This window comes from Euleptes europaea, chromosome 4 (assembly GCF_029931775.1).
Source record: "Euleptes europaea isolate rEulEur1 chromosome 4, rEulEur1.hap1, whole genome shotgun sequence".
Lineage (NCBI taxonomy): Eukaryota > Metazoa > Chordata > Lepidosauria > Squamata > Sphaerodactylidae > Euleptes > Euleptes europaea.
In genome coordinates this window covers 57,599,260-57,617,111 of record NC_079315.1, presented here as the reverse complement: position 1 = coordinate 57,617,111, position 17,852 = coordinate 57,599,260, and the positions used below count along the sequence as shown (strand labels likewise).

The 17,852-nt window shown below is 43.3% G+C and overlaps 1 protein-coding gene across 2 annotated transcripts in view; it reads right to left on the bottom strand.

Moving 5' to 3' along the window:
* Positions 1-1,692: 1,692 nt before the first annotated feature.
* AOPEP (aminopeptidase O (putative)) overlaps positions 1,693-17,852 on the bottom strand; it is a 237,014-nt gene continuing 220,854 nt past the window's right edge. Inside the window, exons 14-16 of one of the 2 annotated variants that reach the window (XM_056848223.1) lie at positions 17,381-17,467; positions 6,671-6,815; positions 1,693-1,850 (exon numbers count right to left, since the gene is read on the bottom strand). In XM_056848223.1, the coding sequence (XP_056704201.1) occupies positions 6,675-6,815; positions 17,381-17,467 (228 nt within the window). In that variant the 3' untranslated portion in view covers positions 1,693-1,850; positions 6,671-6,674. Of the gene's footprint in view, positions 1,851-6,618; positions 6,816-17,380; positions 17,468-17,852 lie in introns of those variants that run through there. The other variant, XM_056848222.1, reaches the window with a different exon arrangement.

Sequence of the window (17,852 nt, the reverse complement as noted above, 5' to 3'; positions counted from 1 at the left end):
TTTTCAAGGCAAGAGATGTTCAGAGGTGGTTTATTATTGCCTTCCTCTGCCTAGAGACCCTGGAATTCCCTGCTGGTCTCCCATCCCAGTATTAACCAGGGTTGACCCTGCTTAGCTTCTGAGATCTGATGAGATCAGGCTAGCCTGGGCCATCCAGGTCAGGGCAGTTAGGCCCTAAGAGGAACTAAATAGGAGCATACAGAAAAATCGCAGCAGTGATACTGTCCTTGTATTCATTTATTCTCCCTAGGACTGGTGAGGCATGGAGTTTTGGTGAAAAGGGTATGGGTGTGTGTTAAAATAGAGGCTTGACTTACTCAGACATTGCACAAATCAAAATCCACTCATGGATAAACCACTAAGCTTGGTTTTTGAGGAAAATTTCAGAGCTAGCTTCATTTTATTTTTTGTATCTTCCACAATGGAACAGCAAAAGAATAATTTCCTTTTCTACTTCTGCAAAACCCTGTGAAATAGAGCATGGTTTTCTTCATGAATAGGATCCTTTCTTAAACACATCAAAAGCTCTACACTAACAGCCACCGCAAAAGCTCAGTATGGTGCCCTTATGAGCTCCAGAGTCCTCCTGAAGTGGGAAGACTGAATCCAAGACTGCTGACAGAGCACAACTCAACTCAGGTAATTAAAATTTAGGAGAAGCGTTGTGGATCTGGGAAGCACATAAAAAAAAAAAAACCCACGCTTGTCTGTGTATGCAGCCACAGACTGGGTGAGTGCTCTTTAGAGATTACTGTTGGAACAGGACAGTGGCTTTGAATGGTATACTTTTGCACTCATTAACAAATCAATTTATACCATCAAACCAATCACAAAGGAGAAGAATTAAGCTTTATATTAGTATAGTTCAGTACTAATATATAAAAGCAACCTGCATATTCTGGTTACAAAAATAGTTTATTTGTAAAAAATCATTACTGTTTTAAAAAGAAAGGGCCCAGTTATTAGGATTAACTGGACTAGTTTCATTTACAGCAATATGGTGCAGCTACTGCTTAGATTGTGCTCATATTACCTTAGGACAATAAGTGGTTGCGCTAAAGGAGCCTGAAAAAAGATGTAATTGGCACTGCAGGGTATTCCTTGTATCATTGAAAACCAGCCACAGGTTAATTTTACCTCTACTTATTTTTTCCCATGCCTAAATTAAATGACATACTTAAGGATTTAAGACTAGTAAACAATTCTTCACCAAATTATGTTTAAATAACTTACATTGTTTAAATCTTGCAATAGTTGGTACTACTTAAACAAGCACAAAAAAGTATATTTGAATGGAGGCTTCAGTTCTTTTTGGTGCACTATTTGGCCTGGCTTGGTATGTAAATGGCTTACTCTCACACAATAATTTAACTAACTGATGTCACCAAGGGGCTTGTGCTCAGCAGATGCTTGTGGGATGAGAAAGTAGAAGTTGAAGTTTTATTCCCCTTTTCTACTTGATTGTCGCCCTGACCTGGATGGCCCAGGCTAGCCTGATCTCATCAGGTCTCAGAAGCTAAGCAGGGTCAGCCCTGGTTAGTATTTGGATGGGAGACCACCAAGGAATACCAGGGTTGCTGTGCAGAGGAAGGCACTGGCAAACCACCTCTGTTAGTCTCTTGCCATGAAAACCCCAAAAAGCAGTCGCCATAAGTCGGCTGCGACTTGACGGCACTTTACACACACACTTGATTGTCACAGCCCTCTGGGAGGAGAAATACTGAGAGGTAAAATATTTGTCAGCTGATTGCTTTAGTTGTTACATAATCTTTACTTTGATGTCCACAGTCAGTGAAATCCTAGAACCACCAGGGTTGGGTAGAAGATATATTAAAAGTCTCTGATCTTTCCTGCAAGGGAAGAAGTGGTAAAACTTAGTACTATATTACAGCAAGGAATGCTTGTTAAAAACAAAAAAAAGTAAGCTTGGCGATGACTATCCTTTACTGTCCTCCTCAAAAAAGGGCTTTCTCAGTCAGTCTGATTTTCTGTAATGCATTTAGGGGGAAACAATCAATCACAACAGATGTACTAGAGTAACACTAGATTTTCATGTGAATGTCACATGCTCCATCATAAGAAAAAATAATCTGAGAAGGCAGAAGGGCCAAGTTTTCCGCAATATAGAAGATACACCAGAGTGACATGAAAGGGTATTTACAGTCCAGGACTACCTGAGCAGCTCCTTTTAAAAATATACTTGACTGGAAAGTGTGTATGTGTGTATACACACACACAAACACACAGCATGACCCTCCTTTGCAATTTAACACTATTTCTGAAAATAGTGACTAGTAGGTCGAAGACTAAAATGAAGCCTCAGGATGCTACAGAATTACATTTCCTGCTTGAGCAATCATACCTTGACCATGCCTACACATACCTCACCTACACACCGGCAAAGCTACACTAGTTGCTTTTGCAGGACTGTTGTATCCACATGAAAGCACCGGCCTTTTCTATCTCTGGTTTCAGGCATGAAGTAAGAGTTAGGTTTTCATGGACGTCTGTGCACTTAGAAAAGAATCTTTTTTGCTTTAGGGCTCGACTCCTGTTCCTGCTGAACTGAGCCAGTGTGTAAAGTCAGAACTGATATCAGCTCAGTAGGCACCGGAGGACGGGTCCATCAAGAGCCTGGAACAGCAGCCGTTGCAAGGGGCAGCTCAAGTTAGAAACAGCCACTCCCTGCAAACAGTACATACCACTAAGTTGCAGCAGACTCAGCAGGGCAGCTTTCAGTTGACACCTATTTTCTAAATACATTGCATTTAACATAGTTACCTCTAAATGCCATGAAAATCAAAAGGTATACTTTTTGATAATTACTAATTACATCTACTCTATAAGTAAAACAGGATGTTTCCCGCGTGGTTTCATTCTTGGTGGGAGAAAGTGTCTAATGACTCTTAAGGATTCATCATTGGTTGTCATCTGTAAACCAGACTGCAATGCAAACATGCGTTATAAAACTGCAGCAGCAAACTGACTTTGGTTTTCCATCTCACCTCTTCAGGTGCAGAACTTAGCCACTGTGAACAAAGAGGAAATAAATCACTGTTCACCAATCAGCTAAGCTCTGCACCTCTCTAGAGAGGTCTTCGTCTGAGTATAGTTAATTAGCAGCAGAAGTCCTTCAATGACTTGTTTGTGCACGGTAGATTCATGGGGTTCCAACAATATGAACAGGAGACTGTCAATGATTCAGTCAAAGAAGCCAATGTCATGGTGGTGTGGTAATCCCTGGCAATGTGATTTTAATCTTAAATCACAAATCAGCATGCCAGGAACCCAAACAACCAAAACAGGAAGGAAATCTGGACCGCCTCTCCAAACTCTGAAAACTGTAGTAATCCCATCATCTTGATAACTTGAAAATCTTTACAAACTCATATTTTTTCTCTCATTTCATTTACATGGTAAACATTCTTCTTTGGATAATCTAATATTCAAACAAGTCACATACATCAGCTCTAAAATCATTATGAACGTGTTTGTAAAGTTGTCGTAAGCTATTACAGAATTAACGTTAACATTTTATTTACCTGCATAAACAATTTCATACAGTATATTGTCGAAGGCTTTCACAGTCAGAGTTCATTGGTTCTTGTTGGTTATCCATGGTCACACAGCCCGGATAACCAACAAGAACCAATTTCATACTGTATTCATGTTCCACATATATTAGAATGATGCGAATCCAACACAAGCTATCTACATGCATAGGTTCTAATGAAAATAAAAATCATTACTCCTGCTATAAAGAATGCTTTTTTAATTGAATAGGAACCCTGGTCATACATTTATGAGTCAACACATATGATAATTTCCAGGGGACATTTGCCACAGGATGCACAAAGCTGCTTGTTAAACTAATCTGTCCTGTCCCGGCACGTGGTGAGGAAAATCTTACTATATTTCTGCATCTGATCTGGTAAGTAGAAATATCGAGAATTTCCTCACCACTTGGAAGGGAAATACAGATTGTCAAGCAGTCTACACCATGTAATATATGCAGTTTTACCAAGTAGTATACACCATGTTTAGCTTAAAGGTAAAGGTCCCCTGTGCAAGCACTGGGTCATTCCTGACCCATGGGGTGACGTCACATCCCGACGTAGCTTATCACTTGGTAAATGGCCGTCTGTAGTCACCCTGTAGTAGTAGTGTTTCTGCCTGCAAATGAGCATAATAGGGTTTTGTATTTTACACTTGTATAGGGACTGGTGTATCTCATCCTAATCACTAAGCTGCCAGTAAAACAAGATGGTGTTTCTTGGTAGGCCTCTTATGCTATCTCAAGTGCAAAGTATGTGAACAATCTGAAGGTCTCAAAAAGGGCTGCTATCATTAAGCAAAAACCTCAGGAATGCTGATCCGGCATGTATACTTATACTAAATCTTAATAATTTTGTACAAATATTATACCATTAGATTCCAGATCTATAAAATGAAGTAGGGCTAATATTTCATCTTGCAAACATTTATAATTGGAGCAATTTCATACGTTTTCCCTAATATTCTGGCAAGCGGTCTGTATTTCTGTTCAGGGATCCCTGAAACCCATTTTATATGGCAACATCTGGCTACTTTGCACTGTAAGCTAACCTGAAAAAACTGAGGACCAGTGATAAGCCCTGCTCTAAAGTGTACCTGCTAAAAGACATTTCATATTCTATCAAGTACAAACAAGCAAAACAGACATTATGTATGCTATATTTACCATAGGGACATATAAATACACATTTGATTCAAATGTATAATTTTTATTTTGCTGGGAATGGTATTATAGGACCTGGAAGCTATGGAGGTCAAACCATGTAAGCTTTCTCTTATAAATATTCTTGGATTATCCTAGAACTACAAATGCCCAATTTTGATATGCAGGATTGGTCTATATTCTTTTAAATGAACTACCCTTCTCAACTAGTCTTTGTTCCTGTGTTAGAGGACCCACCTCTTTCGCATGTCCTAAAGTGTTATCCTGCACATTCATAGAATGACTACATAGAGAATGTGCAAACAAAAATATCCAGATCCAAATACAGGCTTAATCCACAAGATCTGCATTACTGAACTATAAAGTATTAAGAGTTAAGCATTTAGAGTATCTTTTTGGAAAAAGCCACTGGTAAATTTGACAACATATTTTATTTTTGTTTACTACAGAAATAAGGGTAATGTCAAAAAAGCTGTTTACTCTGTCAACTATGCAGTAAGGATGCATCATGATCTTTTAGACCACCACCTTGCCGACGTGGGAATATGGGGAACAGCCCTTCAATGGCTGTGTTCCTTTCTTCAAGGTCAGGGACAAAGGTTGGTGCTTGGGGAGATGGTATTGCAGCAGCACCCTTTGGTGTGTGGGGTGCCACAAGGTGCCATCCACTCCCCTATGTTGTTAAACATCTTTATGCCTCCCCCTCACACAGCTGGTTAGGCATTTGGGGCTGAGTTGTCATCTGTACGCTGATGACACCCTGCTTTATCTGTTGATGGATGGTCATCCGGAATCTGCCCCAGCCACACTGGCCAGGTGCTTGGATGCCATGACTGAGTGGTTGAAGAAAAGCCGACTGATGTTAAATGCCCGACGTCAGGAGTCTGGGTGTGATCCTGGATGTCTCCGTCAATGGAGGCCCAGCTCATAGCCGTGGTGAAGGCAGCCTTTTTCCATCTCCACCAGGCCCGGCAGTTGGTGCCTTACCTCTCCTGCCGATTTAGCCACAGTGATCCATGCGACGGTCATCTCTAGGCTGGATTACTGTATAACTCGCGCTACATAGGGCTGCCCTCGAGACTGATCCAGACACTCCAGCTGGTACAGAATGTCACAGCGAGACTCCTTATGGGGACCTCGCTGCGGGAAGATATATAGCCAGTGTTTTGTCAATTGCACTGGCTCCAGCTGGAATATGGGATCAGGTTCAAGGTGCTGGTTTTGACCTTTAAAGCCTTACACAGTCTGGTACCCTCGTATATTCAGGACCGCCTCTTCTGGTACACCCCCAAAAGAACATTATGTTCTACTGATAATAACTTATGGGTGGTCCCCGGCCCTAAGAGTGTGTGGCTGTCCTCTACAAGAGCCAGGGCCTTTTTAGTGCTGGCTCCAGCCTGGTGGAACTCCCTAATAACATCAGAGCTCCGAGGGACCATAAAATGTTCTGCAGGGCTTGTAAAACAGATTTGTTCCACCAAGTTTACCACAGAGGACAGCTGCGGATGTCATCTGTGCTGGCCTCCCTACCTTCCCCCATTTTATTTTAGTTAAGCTTATGATCTATGGGGGAATGTCGGGCTGCAAAGCTTTTCAGCAGTAACTACTTTTCTTGGCGTCATCTGTTGTTTTAATATGATTATTTATGATTGATTTTATTGTTTTAATGAATATGTATTATTATAATGCTTGGAGGCTGATTTAATGTTGTTACCCGCTCTGAGCCTGGCTTTGGCTGGTGAGGGCGGGATAGAAATTGAAAATAATAAATAAATCATCAATTTGTCCTGAAATATGGTGATTAATTTTATGATCTTATTACTGTGTATTGATGACAATTTTAATATGACTTTGGTCTTGGCAAACTTATTTATTTATTCATTCACATACAAAATCAGTATATTGCTTCCTCAAACACACCCTGTGGGTTTAACTATCCGGAAAAAAAATCACCTTATCAAAATAACATTTCTGTCACTATTTTAGCTGAGGATACATCCATTTGGTCACGGACTGTGGCAAAACTCTTATATGCAAGTTCTTGTTGTTTTTCATCCTCATTCACCATTAATTCTCCATATAAGTAGACACCCATTGCCTGCAAGAGGAACAAAGTGATCATACTATAACACAATCAATTCTAGCTTGGTGGTCTCAGGACAATAATAATTGTGTCTAATTTTGTTAGCTTAAAAAACAGTAAATCATTTAAGAGTACAAGGGCTTAAAATGTATTGTGATTCTTTGTAGGTCTTTAAAATACATTAGCAGAATCAATGCAATAGGCATCTCTTAGAAAAAACATCAATACATTATGCAAGGAAAAAGGGTCTGAGTGCAATCTTATATTTCACAGGATTAAAATTAAAATCTTTGTTGCCAAGTGACAACATTTTACACTAAAATAAAATAGACTTCCTCTACTGAAACAGTTCTCTACAACTCAGACTGCTATCTCTCTTAAAAATGGTATAGCTCTGAAGCTCACCTATGAAATCCACCATATAAGACATCAACCTTAGAATTTGTAGGACTCACTGATAGCACCAGGAAGAGTTTTTTTTATAAAAAAATATACCATATTTTGCACCTTCAACCTTGTCCAAGGACAGGGATCATCTGGGTAGCCAAAGAGATTTCATGGAAATACATGTTTATTTTTTTAATGTAGACTATGGGAATGCAGTTCTTCTTCACTATTCTAGCTAGGTCCAGACTGGTTAAAAAACAGGAAGTAGAGGATGTCTATAAATTGCTTTTTGCAATGAAGAGATGTGAACAGTGGGGTCCTCAAAAGATCCATGTGTTACTTGGCTTATTCACAAGTGACCTGAAATCTGGGGTTGATGGAGAGGCAGGCAAGTTTGAATGTAAGGCCAAATCCCAAGCAAATTGTGAAGAGTTCCAAATACTGACTCTCATTTGCCATTCAGCAACAAAATACCATATGAGAATAAAAACTCTAGCACAATACACATACAGATGGCATAACTGGCTAGAACCACACTGGAAATCAAATCTTCAAGTCTTAGAGTTGTTTGAAAACATCAGATCAATGTTAGAAATTATGAAGAAAGGGCCCAAAGTATCACAGGTGCTTCTCCTGTCAAAAGTAATGTACCGTGAGAACTTATTACATTGGTTTCAATCAGACAGACCATTCCTATGTATGTTTAATCAGAAGTAAGTTCCACTAAATTAATTGGGCCTTATTATGTGTACATAGTGTAAGAGTTTAAAAGTGCAACCCTGAGTATGTTTAGCCTGAAGAGGAGAAGACTGAGAGGGGATATGATAACCATCTTCAAGTACTTGAAGGGCTGTCATATAGAGGATGGTGCCGAGTTGTTTTCTGTTGCCCCAGAAGGTTGGACCAGAACCAACAAGTTGAAATTAAATCAAAAGAGTTTCCATCTAGACATTAGGAAGAATTTTCTAACAGAGCAGTTCCTCAGTGGAACAGGCTTCCTCGGGAGGTGGTAAGTGCTCCTTCCCTGGAGGTTTTTAAGCAGGGGCTAGATGGCCATCTGTCAGTAATGCTGATTCTATGACCTTAGGCAGATCATGAGAGGGAGGGCATCTTGGCCATCTTCTGGGCATGGAGTAGGGGTCACTGGGGTGTGTGTGTGGGAGGTAGTGGTGAATTTCCTGCATTGTGCAGGGGGTTGGACTAGAGGACCCTGGTGGTCCCTTCCAACTCTATGATTCTATGCCCGTTTATTCAGTTCCATTTTATTCAGTGGGGCTCAGTCGCAGGTAAGTGTTCTTCGGAACAGTGCAATCATATGCAGAGTTACTGCAATCTATGTCCATTTATTTCAACGGAATAACTCTATACAGGATTGTACCATCACTATGTAACTGAAACAAAGCTAGTGATATTCAAAAATGAACTGATGGTATGTCCACCTTTAAAATACTACGGACAGTGCTAGTCTCTTTGCCTTCATGGAGGATGGAAAAAGATAAAGAAAAAACTAAAATATCAAGGAAGATGCAATATTTCCCTTTTAAAGACAGGCTTAAGAAGCTGAAGGTTTTTTGTAGTTTAGAAAAAAAATCTTATTAGAGTTTATGATAGATACTTACAATCACAACCTGTACGGGAAGAGAGACAAACTGTTTCTCAAAATAGTGTAATTTGAAGTCAGCCAGTAAAAATGATTAGCAAAACGTGTATAAAATGCACACCGAGCTTAAGAAATTCAGTGGTGACACTACTGTAGATGACTTTTAATAATTATGAGAACAAAGCATGGGTGATAGGTCTAATGGCTGTTAGAGCTGCCAATGAAAACTCCATGCACAGAAACAATGCATCTGTGATTGCAAGATACAAAGGAGAGACAAAACGAGCCTTGGTTACTTACCAGTGAAGGCTCCTTCTGCTCTGGGAGACGAAGGCCATCTTCAGCTCGGGTTCTTGTGCTTGCTTATCTGGGAGGCAGGAAACAAAAACTGCGGCCCTTCCTGTAACCGGGAGGAAGTAGCCCCTCCCCTCTCCTATTAGTCCAGTATTTCTAGAGCTCTGACTTTGATAACCCTAATTTTTAATTTTATTTATTTATTTATTTTTTAACAGGAAGACCGGACTGTAAACAACAACATTGGATAACGTATAACGGAACGCAAAAACAAACAACGGCAAGATGCTCATTTAACAACATAATAAAAAATCAAGGACTATGATTTCTGTGTTGTGTGTGTTTGCTGAGGAAGGTACTAAATCATGAAGTATCCATTTTAAGTGTAGGAGGTATTAGAGTTCCTGATTGGGAGGGGAAGATGGCCTTCGTCTCCCAGAGCAGAAGGAGCCTTCACTGGTAAGTAACCAAGGCTCGTTCTCGCTCTGAGAGACAAAGGCCATCTTCAGCTCGGGATTTGCAAGAGCTTATGAATCCGGGTGGGTACAATTAAACCTCCTTGACACACTGCAGTACCTTTTTCCCAAAGGTAGTGTCCGCAGAAGACAGTAAGTCTAGCTTGTAATGCCGAATAAATGTAGAGGAAGACGACCACGTGGCTGCCCTGCAAATTTCCTCTACCGAAACCCTTCTGGCCAAGGCAGCCGAGGTAGCTGCGCTTCTAAGAGAATGCGCTGTGATATTAGTGGGCACTGGTAGGCCGGAGGCTTTATATGCCTGAACAATACAGCTTTTGATGTTGTAGCTGATGGCCGCCCTGGACATCGCCATACCCTTGTTTGGAGCTGTCAAAGTGACAAACAGTGAGTCGGAAAGTCTAAGGTGTTGAGTACGCTTTATATATATTTTTAATGCTCTTCTGAGATCTAGAGAATGCCAAGACCTCTCTCTCGGAGAGGAAGGATCTGGGTGAAAGGTTGGGAGGACTATGTCCTGTTCCCTATGAAATCTCGTGTTCACCTTCGGTATAAAAGACGGATCTGGTCGCAGTACTACTCTATTTTTATGAAATATACAAAGGTGGGGAGCTACCGACAGTGCCCCCAATTCAGAAACCCGTCTGGCCGAAGTTATGGCTGTTAGGAATAGGACTTTTAATCTGAGCCACTTCAATTCTACTGTTCTAAGTGGCTCGAACGGAGGCTTAGTAAGGGCGGTAAGAACTGTGTGTATTCTCCAGGTCGGGAATCGGTGCGACACTGGAGGAGATGTTGTTTTGACCCCTCGAAGGAATGCTTTAACGTGAGGATGGTTTAAGATCGGGTATCCGGATACCCGGGGTACCAGCGTAGCAATAGCTGCTAGTTGCCTCCGCATGGTGGCGCACCGAAGGCCCAGTTTATGGCCTTCTTGGAGAAAGGTTAAGATATCCGAAACCCTAGGTTTAAGGGGATCTACTGATCTGTTTCTGCACCAGGAGTCGAAGACCTTCCAAGTGGCATTATAAATGCGGATGGTAGATGGTCGACGTGAAGCTAAGATAGTGTTTATGATATCTGGCGTGTAGCCCAAGTTCAGAAGCCTTTTCCTTTCAACGGCCAAACGGTCATCTTGAACCACTGAGGGTCCGGGTGGCAAACTGGACCCTGCAGAAGCAGGTCGTGACTCACGGGGAGACGCCAAGGCTCCCTGAAGGACATCTCGCGAAGGGCCGGATACCAGGGGCGCCTTGGCCAATCCGGAGCTACCAGTAGAACTGTGGCCTTCAGAAGCCGGACGCGGCGAATGACCCTTGGAATTAAGGGCAGGGGTGGGAAGGCGTAAAGGAGACCGGCCGGCCAAGGGGACATCAAGGCATCCGTCGCCTCCGCGGCCGGATGCTTGTAGCGGGTGAAAAAACGTGGAAGCTGGTGATTGGCATTGGATGCAAATAGATCCAGTACCGGGGTCCCGAACTTTTGGGTCAACTGATGGAACACTACTGGATTGAGCTCCCACTCCCCTTCGTCCAATAGTTGGCGACTGAGCCAGTCGGCCTGTACGTTCAAAACACCCCTTATATGCTCGGCTGTCAAAGACTGGAGATGATGTTCCGCCCAATGGAGAATCCTCGAGGCTTGTTTGTGCAGTACGGACGACCGTGACCCGCCCTGCTTGTTTAGATGGGCTTTTGTGGTCACATTGTCCGTCCTTATTAGAAGATGCTTGTTCTCTATCTGTGGGGCAAAATGTTGTAATGCCATCCAGACTGCTTTCATCTCGAGAATATTGATACTTTGACCTCTCTCTGATTGACTCCAGAGCCCCTGAGCTGGTTGGGCCCTGAAGGTGGCCCCCCACCCTGACAGACTGGCGTCTGTAAAGAGTTGTTCTGGAAGATCGTGAATGTATGGAAGACCCTTGCACAGGTTTTTTGTGATTGTCCACCATGATAGAGACAGGCGTGTTGCCTTGGGAAGAATAACATTCCTGTCTCTTTTCATCATAATGTCTTGTTGGAACTGCAGGAGGAACCACTGAAGCGGCCTGGCATGGAAGCGCGCCCAGGGCACTGCAGGGATGCAGGAAATCATATGCCCCTGCAGTTTTGCAAGAGACATGAGTTTGGACGAAGGCGACCTGATGGCCTTCCTGGTCAAGGCTGCGATCTTGAGAGCCTTGTCCAAGGGAAGAAAAAGAGCATTCTGAGTGGTGTCTATCAACACCCCCAGATGTAACAGAGTCTGAGTAGGCTCCAGGTGACTCTTTTTCTGATTGATCAGAAAGCCGTGGTTTGACAGAAGCTTCAGAACCAAGGATGTATGTGCTATGCTCAGTTCTTTTGATGGAGCACAAATAAGAATGTCATCCAGGTACGGGTGTACCTGGACCCCCTGGGCTCGCACTAACGCTATCAAGGCTACCAGGACCTTGGTGAATACCCTCGGGGCTGAGGAAAGCCCGAAGGGCATGGCCCGAAATTGGTAATGGCGGTCCTGGAAGGAGAACCTCAAGAACTTGCGATGCATGGGATGCACTAGGATGTGCAGATAGGCCTCGGTGAGGTCTATCGAGGTAAGATAAGCGTGGGGACGTAGGGCCTCTCTGATGGATTTCAGGGTCTCCATCCTGAACCGCCTCTTGATGACATACCTGTTGAGGAACTTGAGGTCCAGGATGGCCCTCCAGTCCCCGTTCCTCTTGGGGACTGTGAAGAAGAACGAGTAAATTCCGCAAGAGCGTTCTAATGGCTCTACGGTTTCGATGGCCCGAATGTTTAATAGGTGGTTTACCGCCTCCGCAGTGCGTAGGCGCTTTGTTTTGGACAGAGGTCGACGGAAAGATACTGTGCGGTTTGGAGGGTGACGTGCAAACTCTATTTGATACCCCTGGGATATGACTTGTGTCACCCAAGCGTCCGACTGGACGTCTGACCAAGGAGTAACAAAGTGGGCGAGGCGCCCTCCCACTGGAAGAGTGTTGGCGTCATTGTTTTGCTCCCTGGCGGGAGTTGAAATTTTGTCTGTCGGAGCTGGGCTGTGAAAATCTGGGCCGTGAGAAACGGCCCCCCTTCCGAAAGGAACCCCTGGGCTGCGACCACTGGCCTCTTCTTTGGTCATTTCGAAAACGCTGGAGTGTGTGAGACGATCTGAATGGCCCAGAGGAACCCCTGTTGTCCCTGCGGAAGGTCTTGGGCAGGGCCTTCTTTTTATCCCTCGTCTCTACGAGGATGGGATCAAGTTGGTCTCCGAAAAGTTTTCCTCCCTGGTAGGGGAAACCCATTAGTTCTGCTTTAGAATGGGTGTCCGCCTGCCAGGGGCGGAGCCAAAGAGCCCTCCTAGCGGCTGCCTGCGTGGCAATAGCCCTAGCCGAAAAGGACAGGGTGTCCAAGGTAGAGTCAGCAAGGAAGGTGACAGCCTTGAGTACACGGGACACACCTTCCAGCGCCTTCCTGTTGTCCTCAGGAATCAGCTGGTTAAGTTTCCGTGTCCAGACTATGGCAGCTCTTGAAATAAGAGCAGAGGTAATTGAAGCACTAACTGCCAGTGTGGAGGCCTCATGGGCTCTTTTAATCGCCAGTTCCGCTTTTCTGTCCAGGGGATCTTTAATAGGCCCCATACTGTCTCTGGCCACCACGTCGTTTGAGTGAAGCGCCACAACAGGGGCCTCCACTAGTGGGATCTGAAGCATTTGCGCAGATGGTTTTGATAGTGAGTAAAGCTTTTTTGAAACCGCAGCCACCTGTTTTGAGGCCAGAGGCTTTTCCCATTCAGCTTTAATAAGCGTAGAGAAGTAATCTGGGACTGGTATGGTCTGAGAGGGAACATTGTGTCTGTGGAAAAACTCCTTCGCCCCTCTAAGTTTGTCTGGATCTTGGGTCTCAGACACCTCAGCCAGATCAAGGGCTGCTAAAGTTTTAGAAAGAAGATAAGGAAATTCATCTTGGGGAAAAAGTCTAAGTTGTTTCTCCTCTACTGGGGGAGTCTCTTCCCCTGAGGAGAACTCGCCCTCCTCTAATTCTTCGTCAGAAGAATCTGGAGACATGGATACATTAGTATTGGAAGGTGGAGGGGCTTTTCTGGCCGCTTTGGTTGGCCAGGGAGTTCCCTCCTCCCCTTTGGTGACATTGCGCTGGAGATTGGAAGGAGCACCTTCCTCTCGAGTAGGCCCATCCCCTTGCAGGGAAGGGGCCGGGGAGACCTGCAGAGCCTGCAGCCCTTCTACAAACACGCTGCGCACTAACTGAACGAGCTCTGCCCTAAGAGCTAACAGTCCCCCTTCTCCCCCGCCCGTCGCGCGGTTCTGAACATTACCGGGCGCCGTCTCCGCCTCTCCGGCTGTCGAGGTTTCCCTCACTCCGGCCGCTAAAGCCCTGGTTGGTGCTTGCTGCGGTGAGAGAGGGGCCGCCGCGAGTTCACCCCTGTGAGCTGTTGCGGCTGCCGGAGGTGCTCCGCGCCCAGCGGACGCGGCCTGGAGCGAAACCGCCGCCGCAGAAAGCGCGACGTCCTGGGAAGCTTCTGGGCGGAGCGGGGGGGGCATATCGGCCGAAGCCGATGTAGTAGCCCGGGGCGCTATGACAGAGAGGCTAGGAGCCGCGCCTTTTTCCTTTCCGTGCGTCAGGCTAGCAGCCTCGCTCGGATCCTTCTTCTTTTTCCTCAGCGCTGCGGTAGAACCTGCGCTTGTGGTGCCCTTGTGCTTTTTAGAGCCCTTATTTAAATTAGTTGAGGGCTTACGTTTCTTTCCTGAGGAGGAATCCGAAACGTAACTGCAAGATGGCTCGGCCAGATCATCGTGAGCCGCAGTAAGTAAGCCCGGCACTAAATCCTGGGATGAGATGTAGTCGTCTCCACGGGCCTCCGCCATTTTGTTTTGGCGGGAATCCGCAAGGCCTAGCCGAAGCTTGCAGCCAAGGGGATTCTGCACAAGGCAGAAAAAACAAGACGAACTGAGGGAACAAGGAACACCAAAACACACAAGGAGTAAACAAGCAACAGTGAAATTTTGGATCTAAATCTTATCTTTGATAGGAGCGACTAAGGAACACTGCTCTCCCGTCAAAGGCAGGAAACAAAACTGGACTAATAGGAGAGGGGAGGGGCTACTTCCTCCCGGTTACAGGAAGGGCCGCAGTTTTTGTTTCCTGCCTCCCAGATAAGCAAGCACAAGAACCCGAGCTGAAGATGGCCTTTGTCTCTCAGAGCGAGAACAGGGTTATTAGCTTTGTAATTGATTGCAGTGTATGTATTTGGCTCACCACTGCAGGGAAACCCATTACTGCCTGGACCTCTGGTTTGATCAAACAAGGCAAGAGTTGAGTTCTTCGTCTGCAAACTGCACTAGTTACAAGTACAATAGCTATTATTCTGCAAATTGCATGAGTGGGATTAAAATATAACAAATTACTATTTTCCAAAGGTAAGTTTTCTGCAACCTACTGCCAAAATGGAAAATAAGGATCATAATTGAAAATTCTGATTCTGATGGGAGTATTTCATGATCATTTCTCTAAAATGCAAACATCCAAATTCAGTAAACAGTAGTGGTTCTGTAATCCTCAATGTTAACTGGTCACATTTGCATTTTCTTCAGACTTCTGAAAAACCAAGTTGACTTTTAAGACTGCAAAGCACAAGGGGCTGCTTTGATTTCTCACATTATCATTTCACAAATTGCACACATATTTGAAGATGATTAGAAGAAAGTCTAAAAGTTATCTGCAGTGTTGGTATCACAAATTCTTTCCTCAAGAAGTGTAAATGTATAATTCTGTATATTACAAACCCTTTCCTAAATCTGATGCTTTTCAACTTGACTTAGCATTGACAGAGAGGGACTTAGAATTGGCACAGACGCTACTGCAGGCAGCTAGCCCCCATAGCCAGCTGTATGTGCAAGTTACATACTTGCGCGCCCCTTCTGAGTTGCTGATGTTATGTTTTGTAAACAATGGTTTTTCCATATATAAATTAATCTCTAAAGTGGGAGCACATGGGAGATCATTTTAGCTGGCAATTTGTACATAGAAAAAAAAGGAACATCTTTGGGGGAAAATGTCAGCAACATTTCTTATATAAATCCCTGGTATTTTTGTACTGGGTGGATAAAGCATCTTATAAGTACTAGAAATGACCACCATTCTAGGCTAAAACATTGACAAATTGTCCTTTAAATGTAGAGACAGGAGAAAACTGACCAATCCAGTGCTCAAGCCAAGAGAACGTGCTGAAGGATGTCACTTTGGTTTTTAATGGACCCGGTGTTTTTTGAGCTGCACTATTCTGCCTTAAATAATTATTATAATGGATTCAATCATTCCTTTTCAATGAACATGATGACTTTAACCACATTATCTTTTAAAGGATTTTCTATGTACTGTGCTTATATATCACAGAATGTACTATGAAAAACAATAACAGCATTAAGAGTGCCAGAGGGTAGCCATGTTGGTCTGCAGTAGAACAGCTAGATTCTGGTCTACTAGCACTTTAGAGACCAACAACATTTTTTGGGGTGTAAGCTTTTGAGAGCCAAAGCTCCATACGTCAGATGTATCCTTTCCATGGGTAGATGGCTCACTTTCCCATGACCAGACTCCTGCCTAGATTTTTCTTTACCTAGTGCTTCTGTTCTGGGTTTTACTTCTTGTTTACAATAAAGAAATAGTGCTCTCATTAGAGATTTCAATGAACTGCCTGGCCGAACAGATGTGCAAATAACCATGGCTTAGTAACAGGGTACATGTTTTCCATGTGGGGTCTTCGATTCAATCCCTGGCATCGGCAGTTAAAAGATTTCAGATAGAAGTATGGGAAAGAACTTTTCTACCTGTGATCCTAGAGGATCACTGCTACTTAAGAGTCGACAATACTAGGCCGCTTGAACCAATAGTCAGTTTGTTTCATACAATTACATATGACTTCTCCTATGAAAATAAGGTTAGATGGAGAACAGCACAACCGGTTTTTCTGAACTGCCAGCCAATAAAAACAATGTTTTCCAAACTCACAAACAGATTTAGGCATCTGGAAATTTAAAGCCTTTGAACATATTTAATAATATAGCTTTAATAATATAGGTCTTTTGTGGTACAATTGGCTTAGCTGCCTTTCGCAAGAGGTGGGCTATTGGGAGTGCCTCTGATGTCAGTGAGTGATCTATACTGTTCTTAAGGGTCATCTGACTAAGTTATCAATGGGTGAACTGCTGCAATTGTAGAAAAGGGTAAGCAGAAGTTGCAAGGAAAGAGAGCAGTGAAATAGGAGCAGGAGAAAAGGAAGAATGGTATACCAGTGTGGTAGAGGGCTTAGAGTGTTGGACTAGGATTTAGGAGACGCGGGTTTAAATCCCCACTCTGTCATAGAAGCTTGCTGAGTGACCTTGGGACAGCCTAACTACCTCACAGGTGGTTGTTGTTGGCTAAAACAGGTGAGAAGGATGCTGTGAGCTTCTTTAGGTCACCACTGAATGAGAAAAGTAAAAAAATAAATTAAATAAAGAAACAAGAAATGGAGTTGAGGAACTGAATCAGACTCCAGAGCAGTGAATTGAAAATGACAAGAACAGAAAGGAAAGATAACTGGAGGGGGGGGGGATAGGAAGAGATGTGCACATGGCAAAAATTGGCAAAGATAAGAAAGGCTGGTTTGAATTAACCAATCTAATATTCAGCTTCTGCCCTCTAGTAGCACTTATTTAAAAATATTTAAATAATGCTCCCAACACATTACAACAAATTTAATGAGATTCATGTTGGCAAAATGCTAATGAGCAATGCCAATACCTATATATTGATCTGACTACGACAAATATTAGTACTGACCTGGTCTTCCTTGAGGAATTTCTCAACATTGCCATATCCTGCTATATATTTGTGTTTAATAACAAGTTCACACCATCGATGTCGAACCTTTGGGAAAACAAGCAAAAGAGCATTTACTGTAAAAACTAGCAAGCTAAATAAACACAGATTTAAAGGCTGCTGAATGACATTAAAATCCTTTAGCTGGAAGTATTTATCATTTAATTTTTAAAGGGCCTTGATCTTGATTACAAATATCCCCCCCCAAAAATACTATCAGCACATTTCTATTTTTAACAGCAGTTGTGGTTTTCAGCACTTGGCCAATACATTTCATTTCACCATCATTAATACTAACCAGGCATACTAAAAATAAACACACATCTTGTGTAATTAAAAATAATAAATCAAAACACATAAAACATAGATCCATAGGACTGTTACAATACCATATGTCTATGCTATCCAACAAATTCAGATGCTAATAGTTTAT